This window comes from Rutilus rutilus (genome assembly GCF_951802725.1).
Source record: "Rutilus rutilus genome assembly, chromosome: 12".
Lineage (NCBI taxonomy): Eukaryota > Metazoa > Chordata > Actinopteri > Cypriniformes > Leuciscidae > Rutilus > Rutilus rutilus.
This window is the reverse complement of record NC_140217.1, coordinates 27,670,893-27,690,261: the sequence shown is the minus strand read 5'-3', so window position 1 is coordinate 27,690,261 and position 19,369 is coordinate 27,670,893. Positions and strand designations below refer to the sequence as shown.

Below are 19,369 nucleotides of genomic sequence, written 5' to 3'. Positions count from 1 at the left end.
TCACATGCTGAGAAAGAGTGACACTGCGATTCATTTCTCGCGAGAGAAGCAGCGCGATTCACTTCTCTCTTCTGCAGAATATTACGAGATTGAAAAATATTAAGAATTTAAACAAATTTACACAGCAAGAAGAAAATAGCTGTCTATGAAACAGCTTTATCTTGCTTTATTTTACTTGCTTTATCAGTGCAAGTAAAAGTTGTGAAGTTAGTTTATACAGTTGATAAAGGTATAGAGAGAATTGAACATTTAAGCTCACATGTAGTCATTTTATTGCTTTATTTATTGATTCTAAAGCATATTTATATTACCTTTTATATATTTATTCCTTTAAACTGTGCGTAATAATAATTGATAAACTAAAATTGTACGTGTGATCGATTAATAATTACATAAATAATATCTAAATCATACAATATTATTATTATAAATAACCGTTACTAAAAGCCAGATGATTTTGTCTTTAAAAATCATTTGCTATGTAGTGACCTTTAATTTGGAGTAGAAACAGGTGGAGTGACTTTATCGCATCAGACATGTGTCACTTTGCTCACAGCTGATTGGTCCAAGTTTGGTTTGCAACCTCTAACCTGGAACATAACCTGCCCTAGACCAGGTTAGCTGTGGAGCGTGAGTTACTATGGCGATGAACACTGCTAAAAGCCAAACCACTTTCAAGGTGCCTAAAACCCAGGGTTGTTGCAAACTAAACTGAAACATACCTGGCTATCCACCTACACCGGCTTCATGGTATAGGCCCCTGCTGCCTCACATGCTATCGGAATTATCGTAAATATCAGTTTCCTATTCTGAAATTGGACATGAAAGCACTCTCAAGTCGTATTTACCACTGGTAAACTCAGAGAAAATTTTGATACCTGAGTTTTTTCTGAGTTGTGCATGCCATTATTTTATTTTATATTTTATTTTATAAGTTTTTTTATAAATTTAACATCGCCTTGTGTACATCTTGTTGAAAGTAGTGCATATTTACATTTATGAATAACCACTTGAAGAATACTGTACGTTTTATACACGTTCATACACGACACGTATATACGTTACTCCTTGAACTGCCACCTTATCGTGGTGGAAGGGTTTGAGTACCCGAACGATCGTAGGAGCTATGTTGTCCGGGGCTATATGCCCCTGGTAGGGTCTCCCGAGGCAAACAGGTCCTAGGTGACCGGTCAGACTAAGAGCGGTTCAGAAGTCCAATATGATGCAAGAAAAATAAAGGAACGAGACGTCACCTGGCATGGCGCAGCCGGGGCCTCACCCTGGAGCCAGGCCCGGGGTTGGGGCTCACATGCGAGCGCCTGGTGGCCGGGCCGCAATATATTTTTTTCCCAGGATGGTAGGGGAAGACTCATGAATATTCATTAGGGAAGTCATCCCTGATTGGTCTTAACCCCAGTGACGGGTAGGTTTAGGGGCGGGGTTAGGGGTAGGTCATCAGACCCCCAGTGGCGGGTAGGTTTAGGGGTGGGGTTAGGGGTAGGTCATCAGACCAATCAGGGATGACTTCCCTAATGAATATTCATGAGTCTTCCCCTACCATCCTGGGAAAAAAAATATTGCGGCCGGGCCTCCCCCCATGGGGTCCGGCCGGGCTCAGTCCGAATGACTGACGTGGGGCTGCCATCCCGTGGGCTCACCACCTGCACGAGGGACCACAAATTTGACCGAAATTCCAGAATCAGCAGTAAGCTGATCTAGATAGTGCAGTGAATGTTTATATGGTTGTCAACTAATGTGACACAATTTTTTTATTAAACATTAAATATTGTCAATACATTTTGGCTGTAATAAGATGACCCCAATACAAAAGCAAGAATAAACCTGGTGTCCTCCATGATTAGCCTACTATTCTTTCCGACAATTCACTCGACAAGCTCAGGACGTCAGAAGTGGGAAGTACGTGTCCGATAGAATGGGAAGACAGCATGACTAAAACAAACATCTACTAAAAATTATCCTGGGGCTGGATGGGTAAAAGCCATTGCAGAAATGTCTCTGAGAAAAGGCCAAGCACGTTTGATTGCAGATGCCACATGGATTGATTTTTCATTTTATATGAGTTGACATTCATGCATTAACTCTGACTTTTTGGGATTTAGTCTGAAAGAGTGTTTTTTTTTTCATCACAAACTGTTCTCTTCACAAAGCAATCCTTTATTTTGCAAAATCACTACTATGTATTATTTTAAAATATATTTAAATAACAGAAAGCTACTGGCTGGTTTAAATATTTTCAGTTTGGTCCATCTTGTTTGAGGAATTGTGTTTGAGAAACCATGCAGCTTAGTCATTCATTCATCCATACCCTGTCCTGTGAAGACAGAAGTAAATTCTGAAAGGGCCAGTAATGGGCTGAGGGGGACCGTAATCATGGGTGGCTGGGTCGTGTTGGGCAATGCCTGTTCTTATCCACAACAAGCTGACTATTGTACAACAGCTGCTCAGTCACCATGTAAACAATAGCTGACTTTGTCACCCATCTATCAGCTTGTAATGTGCTGAGACTGATAAGAAATAAGGCGTGCAAAAATAGCAATGCGTACAACACCCATACCACTGCATAAAACAGCAATTTATTTCAATAGCTGGAATATCCATCGGTGAATAAACAAAAAATGAGCCTTTCCACACAGCACAGAAAATAATCACAAAAATGCTTGCCAAAACAAAAATCCATTTATTTCCTCACAATGACCTTTAGTATAGTATAACTACTGAGCAAAAAAAGTTGTCAATAAAAAATGATCAAAAATACATATTTCAGATTCAGTGTGAAATAACTATCAGATATTGTCACGCCATTGACCTTTGGTATATAAACGAGGGAGGAAGCTGTTTTGACGTGACAAATAATATATTCTGCTGCCTCTGCAGAGGTGGAAGACAGTATTCCACACACACACACACACACACACACGTCACACTGATAAAACAACTGGTGCAATGCATACCGAATGAAAGGAAATCAGGGAGGATTCTCCCAGTGTGAACACGTACAATGACATACAAAAAAATCTTGTGTGATCAGATGTGTTGACTGCTGCGGATTAAAGAAACAAACACAATCATAATTAATCCAGCATCAACATGGAGCCGAGTTATTTGCTGCTATAGGTTCATGGTCATGCCATTAAGCATTTCAACTTTTTATTTTACCTTTAAAAGTATCTAGGCATTTGTGGTATTTTGAGTGAGCACAAACAAACTTAAACCTAAACCAAAGATAAAGATACGAGCCACTGTGTTGAAAATATAGTGTTACTGTGCTGTCCTAACAGTACGCAGCCTTATTAATCATTGATTTTGAGTACAAGGTATTCATTTCATTGGGCCTGTGGTTGTGTTTACAGCTCCACAGACATAAGATCATATCACACTGAGAGATAGTCCCTCCACCTACAGCAGAAATGAAAATAAGCAGCTTAAGTTAACATCTAACAAGTTGAAGGGATAGTTTACCAAGAAAAAAAAAAAAAATTCTGTCATCATTTACTCACCCTCATGTCGTTCCGAACCTGTACAGTGATATTTTAGTATCATTGATTTGATTTTTATGTTTTTATGTTTATTTTCATTTTAGTTGAAGTAATTTTGTTGTGTTTTGGTCATTTATATATATATATATTTTTTTTTTTTATCACTCTTTACATTATGTTCTTAACTCAACAGTGTAATTATATGTAATTACAGAAATCAATTACATATATAATTACATGCAGGTAATTAATAATATAAGTACAATGTAAACATTTATGTACATAATAAATGCATTGTATCAAATGATTCATTAAATGTTAGAACATAGTGGTTAAAGACACCTAATATAAAGTGGGAGTGTGTATATATGGATGCTATTAAGTTTTAGTTTTTAATTTATTTAGTTTTTAGTTTAGCAATGAAAATGTTTTTTATGGTTTTAATTGTAGTTAACGATAATAACCTAAACCTGTGTGATTTTTTTCTTCTTCTGTGGAATATATTTTGAATGTTTCAACTGCTTTTGTTTATAATGAAAGCCAATGGGGTCCAAAATATGAACAACATTGGACCCTACTGACTTTTATTATATGGACAAAAAAAAGAATCTGTTTATTACGTTTAAATAGAAGAAATACATACATGGTTTGGAACGATATGAAAAAATCTCTTTAAATACAACATGTATAGGTAGATTCTAGGATGCTTCTGTAATGTGACCTCTTGATTATAATCCAAAATCAATTGTTTTTCTCAGTAACTTTGCGGTCTGACTTGTTTAATTTGTAAAACCTGATCTCGGACAAAAACGATCGGGAGGGAACCGCCGTCTGACTGTTGTGTGTAAGGCAGTAGTTGTCTCGCTGATGAAACAGGATAGATAGAACACACAACATACACAGGCACTGTCCTCTCTCAGTTGGTCCTCAGCTGATAATCTGTCAAAAAATGTTCAAGCAAAGTCAGAAAATCAGAACTCACAAATTGAATATAAAAACAAGTACATGAAAGTTTATTCAAGGGCATTTGAATATGTTATTGACATTTGGGTGTTTGGATATATCTGAAGAATTCTATTGTGGCTTGATGTCTGCTCTGCATTTCTTATGAATAAGTGAAGAGGGCTGAAGGATTAGAGTGACTCTCTCTCCTCTGGTGTCGCTGATGCAAATGGAAAACTGATAGTCTACACTATTTCAAACTGTGTGTGTGTGTGTGTGTGTGTGACAGAAGACAGAGTAAGGCTCATGTTCACTGAACTCTTAATGCAGGGTGAAGGTAAACTTTATATCAGAATGATATTTGAGAAAGCGAATGACGGTGTGTGTGTGTGTGTGTGTGTGTGTGTGTGTGTGTGTGAGAAGGAATTTCTGAATGTGTCTCACCTCCACTCTGAGTAATATAACGCACCCACGGTAATGCCTGGTATCCGCTCTTCTCGATAATCTTTAAGTATCGCACCTGTGTTGGTAAACAAAATTAAGTCTACCGCATAGTGACTATTATCAAAGAATATTTTGTGAGGTGAATGTGTGTTGCACCTGAATGCCCGACACGGTGAAATATGGAATCTCAAACTTCACTGTGATTGGTCGCTTGCCCTCGAGTTCATTACTTTCCACACTTGGCAGTCCAAAATGAGCTCGCATCATGAACTCTTTCCCGCCCTTCAACGAGTAAAGACACATCATTAGTTTCTGACACATCTAAGTGTCTAATTAACATTGGAAAAATCATCACTTCAGTAATAAGTCCTAATTAACAGTTCGGTTCTAAATGAGTCTTCTGTGCCATGGTTGATAAAAAAAAATGTCTCACTCTTTTCAACGTTCCCACAGCACAAAACTCCAGGACTGACTTATAGCCTTGAAAGCCTCAAACACCAAAGACATGGATCAGGATTTGAAAAATATTCTTGACTAAATGTCCCGCATGTCTGTCTTCTTAGAGAAAAAGCTGGTTTTGCAACTATCTAATGGTAATGATAAGGCATGAAATTATTAATTTAGTATGTTTTTGCTTGTACTATGTTTGATGTCTTTGGCAAGCATTTAATTTTTTATATTTTGTATACATGCTCCTTTGGCAAACACTTTATTTTTGTTTATTTTGCATTCATTCTCACTCTGTACTGTTTTTATGGGCTTTTGCCTTCGATTATAGACATATACATTATATTTACATTGAATCATTTAGTACACAGACTCTCTGTGAAATCAGCAAAAATGTGAGGTGATGGATTATCTGTTTGTTTGTTTTTTATCTAAAAAATAGATCAAATGACTTGCAGTGATTTGCAGCAACACCAACATCCTGCAAAACATATGTATGGTACTTACAGGGAAGGACTTAATGTTCCATTCTACCGCACTCTTCTCAGGAACCCATTTAGCCTGGCCTGTGGTGGTCTTAAACTTAGGGGAGTCAGCGTCACTTGGAACAGGAACTAAGATGGAGACATTGTTGGCAGTGGAGCGGCTCTTGAACTGACTGCGGGCCTGGAGAACAGATGGAGGAACTATAGCACAACTTCACATTCCAAGTAAAACTTCCAAAGTACACTTTCAGAAAGTAAAGTTTCAGTATGGCAAAGGCAATAGGACAAAGCATGTTTATGTCAGAATCTGACAAGTCTTTGGACACAGCTCAGGTAAACTCTGAGCCATTCCTCAGGACAGAAACCTGAAAGCTAATTACTGAAACCAGGGAGTGTGCTGGAGGAGGCAAAGCAAGAATCAGTGGAGTGTGTAGATTGTGTATATATGTGCAGCTCTACCTTAACCTTGATCTCTACTCGACTGTGAGAGAACTTCTCTATTACGCTCTCAATCCATATCAGAGGCTTCACCTGTCAGGAAAGAGGAGTGACAGGAGAGCAGTGAGTCCGCTGACACTTACTGAGCCACTGACTTGCCTTTTTGACAAGTAATCTTCTTAAATAAATTCAATACAGTAATATTTTCCAACAGCATAACATCAACTTGGAAAACAATAAGAAATGTTTCTTGAGCACCAAATTAGCATATTAGGATGATTTCTAAATGACACTGGCGCAATGGCTGATAAAAATTCAGCTTTGCCATCACAAGAATAAATGAAAATGAAAACACTTATTTTAAATTGTAATAATATTTCACAATATCACAGTTTTCACTGTATTTTCGATCAAATAAATGCAGCCCTGGTGAGCAAGAGACTTCTTTCAAAACCATAAAAAAATCTTAATAACCCCAAATTTTTTAATGTTTGTATATATCTTGTTTATATGTATAAACTGTATCTTGTCAGTTATCATCTTTGAAATAAAAAAATGTTTACATTTGAAAGCAATTTTACATAAAAATGTCTTTAAACAATGAGCAAATTATGAGTCAAAAAAAGTAGTGTAACTTCTTGCAGTTTATTGCTCACACTGGAGGTAGAAGATACATTTGAATGCTTTACACGGCATATACTGCAGAAATAATAAGAGTAGTATGCTAGTACATGTATGCAATTCCAAACATAAGCTTTGTTTCATGTTTATGTTCGTCTTTCAAGTTCAAATTCTTTTAATTTCAAATTCTTTGTACGGGTTTTGCTTTGAAGTTCCTTTCTTGTTTTCTCATCATATTCGCGTTCTTTGATTCTTGTATGTTTTTATTTAAATAAAGCTCTCTGAGACCTCGTCATTACAACGGCACAAAAAAACTATAATGCATTAACATATGCATTAATCACATGATAAACTTTGACATTCTAAATTATTAAACATGATTATGACAATATCTATCTTTGACAAGATATATCTAAACTCATTGATCAGAGACTAGTGTAGATGCAGCACTGACCGTGGTGTTGAGTCTGTAAGACATGAGTTCGGATTCTCCATCCGGTGGGATGAAAGAGATAGTCCGGTCGTTCTCGAAGCGAGAGAGACGCACACACTGATGAAATTTCACATCTTCCATCTCCACAGACTTGCTCTTCTCTCCTGAGAAAAAGAGAAACAGAGGTCAGAGAAAGAGTAGGGTGAATTCTAATATAAGAAAAGTGGTTGCTGATGATTATAATTTGTGCAAAGCTAGTTAATTAAAAAAAAAGCTGCACACGGAGCGTTCTGATGTGTATCCTGGATATTGCAAACAATAGCACATTTGTGCACCCAGGTAAGTGTGAAGGTAGTTTATTTGTTTGACCTCAGCAAAGAGAAAGCCAGTGACTACAGAAGAGCTTCTTAATGAGTCAGGGCCTCTGAGCCCCAAAACTCACTAATACCACAGAGCTGTGGGATTTCACCAGCACTCTCACAGCAGGAATGTGTGTGCGCGTGAGCCTCTCTTTATATTTATGAATGTATTCCGCTCTATCCAGGAGTGACATTTACAGTGGAACATGAAAGAGCTCTCAGAGGTTTGAGCTGGAACTCAGAGGTCAGATCAGAAGCTTTGGGCGTCTGTGTCCTCTGCCGCAGATGAGACGTGCTGAGAGCCACTGAAGCACCTAATGATGACATCAACCGCAGGGACTAAAGGTCGGGAAGGGGTTAGGATGCTCTCTTTTAGCTCTCTGATTGGCTCCCCAGGGTCCACAGGCAGAAGCTTCAGAGAAAGTGATTGGTGTTCAGAACCAGAGGTACACTTTTAGGAACACATCTTTTGACGTGACAGTAAAACTGCTCTGAAGATAATGTTCTATATAATATTAGTATAATTAGAACATAAAATATAACATTTATAAAATATATATAGGCTCCAGCATGACTGCGACACTACAGAGATCAAGCGGTTTGGAGGATGGATTGATTGAACTATGTACAAAATGTCACATTTTTCTTGCTTCCATCAAAGCACAATACACTTGATATTGTCAAATCATGCTGGATAACATGATCATTAGGTTTTACACAAACTTGTCACGTTCAAATTAGGTAGAGAGCTGCTGTCATTAAAGCAAAAGAATCAAAATGTTACTCAAAATATAATCCTAAATATAATTTGTAATGGTTTTCCTTTAAAATAGATAAAAGCAATAAATAAATAAATAAATACTATTGGTAAATAAATAAATAAATTATAATGTGAAAATGTGTGTAATTACAGAATCATTTCATATCAACATTATTGTCCTATATTTTAACCTTCACAATTAGAAAATTGAATTTTCAAGGTTGAGCCTCTAGAGAGCAGTGTTTCACTTGTTTAATTTTCATTCTACTGCGAAGCTGAGGAGAGATATTTCTGGGTTCATATTAGTATGGCAAGCCGTTTTGACTTTTATTCATTCGCAGGATATGAATTCTTTACATTAACAATTACATTTTCACTAGTTTAAATCCTAATTCTTGATTCCATGAATAAGATTTATACTAGTAACAATGGCAATTTTTGATATCAGGATTTACATTCACATTTATAAATCTAATTCCTGATATAAAAAATTAGTGCAAATGTAATTGTTGATTTCAAGAATTCAAATCGTGGGAATGAATAAAAGTCAAAACAGCTTGCCATATATTAGGACGTAAACTGCAAGAACAGAATGGCACATTTACCTTGAGCTATGTTTACGGTCTGTGTAACGCTTCACAATACAGTTTTCAGACAATACAATGCAAATGCAAATATTAAAAATTTAAACCAGTTAATTATTATTTTTTGTTTACTTTTGCTAAATTGTGACTTCAGAAACAATCATTTGAATAAATGAAATCTAGCCGATTATATATTAAGACTTTTTTTTGTTGTTGTCTTGTAATCTGTACCATTAGCATGGGGGGTGTGGTCGCGGACTGCTATCATTTCATTGATGTAACTTTATTTACACTGCATCCACATTGAGGAGTAGTTTAAAAGACTCAACACAGAGGACAACCTTTTTTACCTGAAGTGCCATCATTTTTATTATTAATATATTAACTGTGCTAAATATATAAGGCAGTCTCGGACTGCCCATCGGGAGTAGCCGGGAAAAGTGAAATCCTGGTGGCCGGGTTACTGATTTGATATTGCCCAGCTTGTTTGTTTTATGTATCTGTGCATCATGAATGGAAGAGACAACTATACAAGGCTTGAAAATTATCCCCTTTCTTAGTCCTCGATGCACGTACAGTACAGTGAGACCAGCTGTTGTTGAGTTTGTCTTCGACAGTGGAAAACTCCCCCCACACTGCCTGACATAAACAGTAACATGAGGACAAAAACAGCACTCATTACACTCAGGGTTAAGAAAAGTGTCGATTCACTTTAGGGAAAGAAGGGATTCATTTTAAGAAAAGTATCGAATCAATTTAAGGAAAGTATTGGTTCTTTTTAAGAAAAGTATTGATTCATTTTAAGAAAAGCATCGATTCACTTTAAGAAAATTAGCGATTCACTTTAGGGGAAATTAGCGATTCACTTTAAGTAAAGTAGCAATTCTTTTTAAGAAAAGTATCGATTCTCTTTAAGAAAAGTAGCGATTCACTTTAAGAAACTAGCCATTCTTTTAAAAGAAAAGTATAGATTCTTTTTAAGAAAAGTAGCGATTCATGTTAGGTAAAGTAGCGATTCATTTTTAGAAAGTAGCGATTCTTTTTAAGAAAAATAGCAATTATTTTTTAGAAAAGTATCATTTCATTTTTAAGAAAAGTAGCAATTCTTTTTTAGAAAAGTAGCGATTCATTTTAAGAAAGTAGCGATTCTTAGAAAAGTATCGAATCAATTTAAGGAAAGTATTGATTATTTTTAAGAAGAGTATCGATTCACTTTAAGAAAAGTATCGATTCTTTTTAAGGAGATTAGCGATTCACTTTAGGGAAATCAGCAATTCACTTTAAGAAAGTAGCGATTCTTTTTAAGAAAAGTAGTGATTTGTTTTTAGAAAAATATCAATTCACTTTAGGGAAAGTATCAATTCTATTTAAGAAAAGTATCGATTCACTTTAAGAAAAGTAGAGATTCTTTTTAAGGAAATTAGCGATTCACTTTAGGGAAATTAGCGATTCATAGAAAAGTATTGAATCAATTTAAGGAAAGTATCGATTCTTTTTAAGAAAAGTATCGATTCACTTTAAGAAAAGTAGCGATTCTTTTTTAGAAAAATATCAATTCACTTTTGGGAAAGTAGCAATTCTTTTTTAGAAAAGTATCAATTCTTTTAAAGAAAAGTATCGATTTATTTTTAGAAAGTAGCGATTATTTTTTAGAAAAGTACCGATCCTTTTTAAGAAAAGTGTCAATTATTTTTACAAAAAGTACTGATTCTTTTTAAGAAAAGTATCAATTCACTTTAGGAAAAGTATCGATTCATTTTAAGAAAGTAGCGATTCTTTTTAAGGAAATTAGCGATTCACTTTAGGGAAATTAGCGATTCACTTTAAGAAAGTAGCGATTCACTTTAAGAAAAGTAGCGTATTTAGAAAAATATCAATTCACTTTAGGGAAAGTAGCGATTAATTTTAAGAAAAGTAGCGATTCTTTTTTAGAAAAGTATAAATTTATTTTTAGAAAGTAGCGATTATTTTTTAGAAAAGTACCGATCCTTTTTAAGAAAAGTATCAATTATTTTTACGAAAAGTAGTAGTTTAAGAAAGTAGAGATTCTTTTTAAGAAAATGTAATTGTTGATATCAAGAATTCATTTTGTGGGAATGAATAAAAGTCAAAACGGCTTGCCATATATTATGACAGAATGGCGCCGTTACCTTCAGCTATGTTTACAATAGTTTGTGTCACAGTGCAACTTTATAGTGGGAAGTGTACAGGAAACAAGTAGGTTGATTTCTCTTCCCTGAAACCATATCTGATAAAACAGTTTCCTGTAGAAGTAAAATTAATATGTGACTTGAAATGTCTATGAAATGTCGGCAAGCTGCAGCACAGCTTGGTTGATAAATGCATCTAAAATGCATCAGATATTAAAGAGGCACTATGTAACATTTTTGTTTTGTTTTGTTAAAACTTAACAAAATTTAAATCACAAGTCAATACACCATCAATCCTTCTTCCAGAACGTGTTTTAGTCGTACCCTGATTCACGTTGAGTCTGTTATAAGTGTTTATATTTTAGACTGAGCGGGATGCTTTTAAATAGAGAAAAGCTGCTCTGGCTACTTTGACGCATATGGGAGTGGCATTATGTTAGTTGTCACAATGAGTGAGAAAGGTTGACAAGGAGCACACTAAATCTTTAACCTCCATGGAATCACCTGTTTTAAAAAATAAACAAAACAAAAGTCGAAAAGAGGAGAGTCTGCTGGCAAAAAAAGAACGTGACAGCTCATAATAAAATGAGAAAATGAGAACCAACAGTGGCTTGGCCTTTCGAAGATGGCAAGACCTAAGTGATTTGAAATGTTGTAAAAGCGTTTGATGACGTTGGACGTTGATGGAGATGACGTTTTTGTTGCTCAACAGACGAGTAAGGAATTAAACAGTCTTTTAATGGACATGGCTAAAGTAACATCTTCATCTAGTCAGCTTGAGATTCTTTCCATCTAAACTAAATATACTGTATCTAGAAGTGAATGTCTTATAAGTAGTATGATAACCATATTCATCCGCACAGTCACGCAGAGCTGAATCACAACAAAAACAATGTTCTTCCGCAAAAGTGCATGCAGTTTTATTTTTTAACCGCTAGAGGGCCAAAAGTTACATTGTGTACCTTTAATTGAACAGAATATCATTGCTCAATTTGATAGAGATTTCCTTTCTGTTGGATAGTAAATCTGGAGCGCTCATGTTCTAGAATGCATAGCTGCATTTACAGAGCACATGCAGAATGCAGAATTGAATCCTGGTCTACTGTGAAACTAACACCCGCTGGGTTAGGCCTGGGGTGGAGATTAACCAAGAGAATCAGATGAATGGAATTCACCTAACAAGTGCAAATGAGAGAGACACTTACTATAAAATAGGTTAAGACAATCAATTGACTGCTTGACTATCAGCCCTGGGAATTAGGTCACTTTCTGCATTACTAAAAAAGGCTGAAATGTGTTACTTTGGTCGCCATTTGTGTCTCCAAAAGGAACTGCAAAAATAATGATTGAAAATATTTTTGTTTCACGCCCCACACTTATGCCATTGGTTGAGCCAATGTTGCTACTGCCACAGAGCGGGAATCAGCCTACAAATAGCTTATTTCTCATTGCATTTTTACATCGAAAAAATATGCATTTCAGTTTACTGATAGTTGTGTGTACTCACGGCCGGTGGTCTCGAACAGAACTTTGTCATTGAGTCCAAGTCTTAACTCAGGCATGCCTGTCAGAACGACTTTGAGTTTGATGCAGCCCAAAATCTCGCTTCGTAGAACACTGCCTGTAGCACTGACCTATAACGAATAAAACAGAGAAGACAAATGCAAAGCACAATCAAGAGTGGCAAGGTGTGATATTGCATCATCACCATTACTGCCATCTACAATTTATTACGCTCTGTCGGGCAAGGCAGTAACCGTGTGATTTGTGCTATAATGCGTTTGCAAAGAGAGGGTTGATGTATGCTGTGATAACTACGAATATGAGAATGTAATATATTATATTATGCTAAAATGTTAAAAGCATACAAGCTGGACTATGAAGATAGATCTAAACCTAAAAAAGTCAACATCGAGTCAATACCTCTGAGGGCTCTCAGATACAAGAGCCAGAAAAAGCCAGAGCGAGAAAGCTGCACGGATGAATAGCAATGCAGAATTAGAAAGCAATGAGACGTGATTTAGCTCTTAATCAGAAGAGAGGTGCTGCTCAGAGCTACTGTCTGCCAGAGTTAGACCCTGACTCTGAAAAGCGCTAATGAATCCATCAAAAGCCAGACCAGTTGGGGGGGGCTGAGAGTTAAGGAGCAGAAAAGAAAGGCAACGATAACTTTAAGACAGCAGCTGTTTCCTCCCTCTCTCAATCTAAGGAAGTCTGGAGACTTGACCCTTGACCCTGAAAACATGAAGGAGGTTGGCTGAGGTACAGTAGGAAGATGGAGCGATAGCGTGGGCTGTTTGATGTCTGTACTGAATAAGCAAAACCGATCCAGTGTGTGGAAAGCTGTGCTTTTTTTGTGCTCATTTATATATTTTCACTATAAAACAAGTTACTTTTTCAAATAAATAATGCATGTTATGCTATAGTATTTATTTACTTAAAACTGCTCTTTTTTCATTGCATTTGATAAGGACTAATGGGACAAGAGTAATTACTTGCACCCACGCATTATCAATATAATATCTAAAATTAAAATGAGCAGCATCTACGATGACTGTAATTTGATCAATTAGAATGTATTCCTGAATCTTTTGTTAGTCCTGGAACGACATAGTCCCTCTTCCCAACCCTATCCATTAAACGTCCCTAAAGTCATATGGAAATCATAGGTTAAAAAGAGTAGTGCTGAAGCCACAACCCTAAACCACGCCCCAAAGACTGATTGGTTGATTGAGGAATGTTGTCCCTACAGTAAAATTAAATCAGCTCACCAATAGGTTAACAGACTCAATAACATCCATGAAGACTTCATTTTTCCTGTATTTGATGCCCTCTGACCTCCAAGACACAGCATTTGTTACTGTAGCTGGGGGCCGTGGTGCTCCCACCTCCAGCTTATGTCCCTGTTGGGTGATGTACCTGTCGTGGAAGTGAAAAAAGGCTGTTAGGTCATGGTAACATTAACAATGACCAAGAAAATGACAGTCAGCATAAATATATTTATATTATTATCTTATATTATGCCGATTAATTATTGTATCAGCCCACCAGTGTATGCCAGCTATTATTATGTGATGAACATTATTATGTCATGATGTCAATCTGTCATCTGTCACAGACTTAACTTTACAGATCTAATTAGATTTCAATTAAAAGGAGTCAGTGAAGCAAGTAACTTCAGTAGGTATGTAAACAGACCTCTGGTGTTAGAATGCTGAGAGAACAAGGACTCATGAGAAGAACATGGCTGCCTCTAGGGACAGACAGACTGAAAAACACCTGACCTTGTTTGTCTTTTTTTTTTTTATAACTGTAATGTTTTCTTTACCACACATCCATCACCTCACACATGAAAAACCCGTATGCAAAAAGAATTCAGTGTGAATACTAACATTAGAGTGAGTGTTCAATCACCCCTGATGAACATTAGCATCCTATTTAAAACACCAAAACAAACCACTAAATATTCAATTCATTGGTTTCCTCATTCATTCCAAATCGATTCTACATCAATGTTGTTTTTAGAACAAGGTCTGAGAACTGTAGATGTGTATGTGAGTGTGTTCAAACCTCAAGTGTCTCCAGCTGACAGGGTATTGTGTTGCTGTCAGTGAGACCTAGCAATAATTAGCTATCCGCTAAGTGGTTGCTTGCAAAGCCAAAAAACTGATAAGCACTGATAAACCTGAAAGATGTTTACAAAGATCTGACAAACAGATTATATGTACTATGTTTTTTGGTTTGTTCTTTAGCCTTTTTATCATTTGCTGGACAAGAAAATGTATATTGTGTTTTCTTCTTATATTGTTTATTTAGCATGTTCTACTTTTATGTTTATTATTTTTTAAATGCCCGAATGTCAGCTAAAAATGCTATAAAAGTAAATATACTAATATTGTTAGAATTAGTAACATGGTCACTTCTATAACACGGCTGGTCATGTGATATTAAAATGTCAGCAGCACCCATGACGGGGGCGACCTTCTCGATGTAAAATAAAGCAGCTTGTTTTAATAATATATTTAATAAGCTAAACAATCTCACATTTAGCATTTTGAAAATTCTTTAAAGTGGTGCTATCATAGACAGTATATAAACTGAACACAGCGACCCCATAGGTTTCAACGGAGAAAAGTGAAGTCAATTAGAAGCTCTCACTTCCTGATGGTCGAGCGTACTGCGCAGACTCAAACTGAGCTTGACGACGTAGATGTGACGTGAGCAACCCGTCTGTCTTCTAGTAGCTGTGCCAAGAGAAATCTGAATCATTCCCTTCCGAAACTTGCAGAGACGGAGAGTGTGAGTAGGAGGTGTCCATGAGCTAGGAGCAGGAGAAACTTTTGCTAAGTATTCTGATTAATTATTTTGTGATTTTGCCTCCACGTCCCCCCTATTGCGCGCGAGCTTCTCCTCCTGTCCATACGGTAATCTCTCTACTGTGCCACAGAGAGTCACGTGGTTATGACGCAATCGTTAGCCTATTTTTACAAAAACTGCATCTACGGGGCCATAACGTAAGATACAGGGTAATGGAGCCTTTTATACATGTTTGTGTTTCTTTAGAAATAAATAATGGACAAATGGAGTCTTTAAACGCCTCAGATGTAAAGTTATTTGCTGTCAAAGTGACACCAAAATGAATGGGAGTCAATGGGATGCTAACAGCAGGTGATGGTCCGCTAATCAAGCTTCAATATTTTATGAAACCCTGGCAATTTCTTCGCTGTTTTCTCGCTTTTTGCTCGCGGGTTTCTCTATAGAGCTCCCCCTACAGCTTCGGAATAGATATTTGACAACACTGTCATCAAAACTCGTTGTCGACTCTCCCCCGTCCCATCTTCTCCCTCTGGTCATGTGCATTTGTTTTCAAAGAAGCCGGCGAACGCACGGAAAGTTGCAAGGGTGTTTTTTCCGCTCAACGGCGCTAGGGGGGTGCGAGCACCATTCAACCCGAAAAAAGTCATATAACCATATAGCGTCATATAGCTCAAATTATGATATTTCAAAATGTAACATATGCATGTATGAATTGTTCACAATAAGACCAATAACATTGTTTTAGAAAATAGATAGGATGAATATTAATTTCATGGCAACTTTTAAAATGTCTCTTTATGCTTACATACTACGTTACATTTCTCTGGTCCAATCATCTCTCTGTGTTATATAAAAAAACTATTTACTGCATTTTGTCAAATTGTGCTCTCTGCACAAAGCATACAGTGACTTATGAATAGCACTGAGCTTGAATAATGAATGGCGATCCCTCATAGCGCTGTTTAGTGAAGGATGAATAGTGTTCTCTGAGGAGTGATGGTTGAATGGTGAGTCTGTCAAAACTTACTCTAGTAAGATCTTGCTGTCAGTGGTCTGAGGGAATCCAAAGTCCATGACTTCATCCATTAGCTCATATACTGTCACAAAATTGTCTCGAATGCTCTCTTCTTCCAGTGACTTGAAATATTCAATGAACACCTGCAAAAAAATGGTCAAAACAAGATTACTATAAGTGCACATACATTTGGTAACGATATAATAGTATATAATAGGAATTGTGCTACGGCAGTTTTTTTAGGGTATTGATGCTTACACAGTCAACAAGATTGTGCTGTGCAAGGTTTTATTGAAGGCGTTGTCATGTTGATAGATATAAAACTCACTTACCTCAACTAATTTGTACAGGAAGGAGTATACAAGAGCAGCATTGGTATTTTTCTTTGTTACTGCAACCACTGAGTAAAATCTGTTAAGTGGTTAATATGCTACAAATGTGCAGAGCTATTACTGTACAACAGTAGGACAAATATTCACAAAAGAAGTGGAAGATTATATTTTTACATTTACAAGCATATGGAGGATACAGTACAGGTTGCTGTGCTTGATCCAGAGGAAGTGGGTGGAGCCATGAATAATCACTGGTGACAAATCTGCATCATCCTCTCTCTTCATCATTATGGGCATGAAGTGGTCAATCTCATTGGCATCTATGTTGCCCATGTAGTTCCGGCATATGAGCACCTTAGAGATGGAAACAAAGTTGAAAACATAAGAATGTCATAAAACAGAGTATCCTAATTCTGCTCCTTGAAGACCCCCATCAATCCATTTTTAGGGGAAAACTAGACATGGATTTTGTGTTTGGTTTTGTTCTGATTTTTTTTTTTTTTTTAAGTCATCACACAAAATGGATTCCTTATGTCCTTAAAAGTAAACACTTGTAATAAAGGCCAAAAAGGACACTTACAGCACAAGGTTTATTTGCATAGACTCAAACCAGCCTGAGAAAATGTTAACAGCTCAATCAATAAGAGTTATCAACCAATATCCAAGATGCAATCAAATGCTTAAACTTTGCACTTTACTGGTGCATTGAAAGTATAGTAGGGTGAAACATAAAGGATCAGAGAAATCTGACTTTAACGTGGATGGTGTAAAGGTATTCCTTCAGATGAAGATATTGGATTGCTCTAGGGCACAGACAAGAGTGCTTTCATCAGCACTGGCAAAATCCAGGGGTATATTGGAAGGTAATCCATTCCACTGAGACCCTGAGGATCCGTTTTCATGGAAACACTCCTATCCACCCATTACAAACTAATGTGTTCTGAGCTTCTCTCTCTATATAAATATCTTTATATTGTCTTTTATATATATTTATATAATATTAAATATTAAGATATTTTATTCATATGTTATGCTATGTCCTCTGTAGAGGACACCAGGACTAATTTTCTTTAAATAAAAAGACAGGGAAAAACAATGCTATATTTTTTAAATCAGCAATCAATTTTTAGGTTTAGATGAGTTTTTTATATACCAAACTTTGTATAAATATGATTCTTAACTATGTTAAGAAAGATATAACGGAATGATATACAGATTATTTGCATATTAATGTGTTCTTGGAGCAACATGTAATGAAAAAAGAAGCGTAATAATGGGAATAGTAATTGGCAAGATTTTAATAATAATATCTGAAATAGAATTTCTTTTCCTATTCACTTGTGTCTCCCAAAATGCCTGATAAACATGATTTAAGTCTTGGTGTCCACTACAGTGTACATGTATGAAATCGATGTCTTGTTTGTTTATAACAGAAAGTCATATTTTGATTTGAAACCCCAACACGTTCATGAGATGTTTATTTATGACAAACAATTCAAAAATTAGTCAGATTTAAATGATAATTACAAAATATTATCATATTTCCATAAGAGTGTTAAATTTGGTCATTAAATTAATGTCAGTCATTTTTAAAGTCCAAGGAGAGGCAGTTGTCATTGTGAAACTTCCAACGGTATTGTGGTGACATGTAGCCTATCAGGGATACTGTAATTTTTTGGATTAAAAAAATACTATGTACAAAATAAAAATAAAATTGTTAGCAGTCCTGAGCCTATATTTTGTTATTGCAACAGCATTTATATATAGAACACATACAATATGTAAAACATGAACAGTGCAACTTCCTTTAGTGAAAGTGCTGGTCACTTTAAAAGTGATGATGTGGAGTGTCTCGGTCTTGTGGCATTTTGACATCATTAGTTGTTTTAGAAACCTTGAAGTGAGTAAGTACATAGAATTTACTTTTGCAATTGATCTTTAAACCTCGATTATCTGTAGCTATATAGGTTTCAAATAAACTGAAACAGTCTATCCTGAGAGTATGAACTGTTCGACCTTCCTCCGACAGGTGCACGCGCTCTTACCTTGCCTTTCAAGTCCAGGATGAAGATCGCGGACGCTGCCATCGTTATCAAAGCTGTTGTATGACAAGAAGTAACTGACAGGTGCTGAAGTTTCGTCAATTCTGGTAAAGTTTAATCACTCGAAATGAAGCGAGATCTTCCCCATCCCTTATACACGCATCTTCCGGGTTTAGAGGCGTCTAACCGGTTGTGCAGCCTGAGCTTGTTGCTCTGCTGTACACTGAGAGACGCGACGCGTCCAAACCAGAACCCTGCCATTTAGTTTACCAACGCTGTTCAAGTTTTGACGCGTCGCTCGATTGCAGTGTAGATAGAAGCGGTGTGACGTAATTTCAACTACTTTCAGGTGGACAAGACGCACAAAAGAAGCCTATTAACACTGCATTAGTTTAGAATAATGTGAATGCCATTTAATGTTCAATTTGTCTTATATATAGGCCTACCACTGTAAACTGTAATAAAATTATAATAATTTATATCTAGGCAATATAGACATTGGC

The 19,369-nt window shown here is 36.4% G+C and overlaps 1 protein-coding gene across 1 annotated transcript; it reads right to left on the bottom strand.

The window, feature by feature from the left end:
• Positions 1 to 3,643: 3,643 nt before the first annotated feature.
• On the bottom strand, positions 3,644 to 19,125 carry ap1m3 (adaptor related protein complex 1 subunit mu 3). Its single transcript, XM_084425408.1, has 12 exons — positions 18,870 to 19,125; positions 17,022 to 17,178; positions 16,825 to 16,892; positions 16,505 to 16,635; positions 13,932 to 14,079; positions 12,668 to 12,794; positions 7,329 to 7,471; positions 6,275 to 6,346; positions 5,838 to 5,996; positions 5,040 to 5,165; positions 4,884 to 4,959; positions 3,644 to 4,436 (listed from the first exon to the last, which is right to left on the bottom strand). Exons 1-12 carry the CDS (start codon positions 18,909 to 18,911, stop codon positions 4,414 to 4,416), a joined length of 1,272 nt encoding a protein of 423 aa, XP_084281534.1. The 5' UTR covers positions 18,912 to 19,125; the 3' UTR covers positions 3,644 to 4,413.
• Between the last annotated feature and the right edge of the window lie 244 nt (positions 19,126 to 19,369).

Coding starts and splice junctions, on each gene's coding strand:
- ap1m3 (XM_084425408.1), bottom strand. CDS start 18,911: ATGGCAGCGTCCGCGATCTTCATCCTGGACTTGAAAGGCAAG. Junction 6,347..7,328: donor CTTACAGACTCAACACCACG/GTCAGTGCTGCA, acceptor CTTTCCTGACAG/GTGAAGCCTCTGATATGGAT. Junction 5,997..6,274: donor GAGTAGAGATCAAGGTTAAG/GTAGAGCTGCAC, acceptor TCTGTTCTCCAG/GCCCGCAGTCAGTTCAAGAG.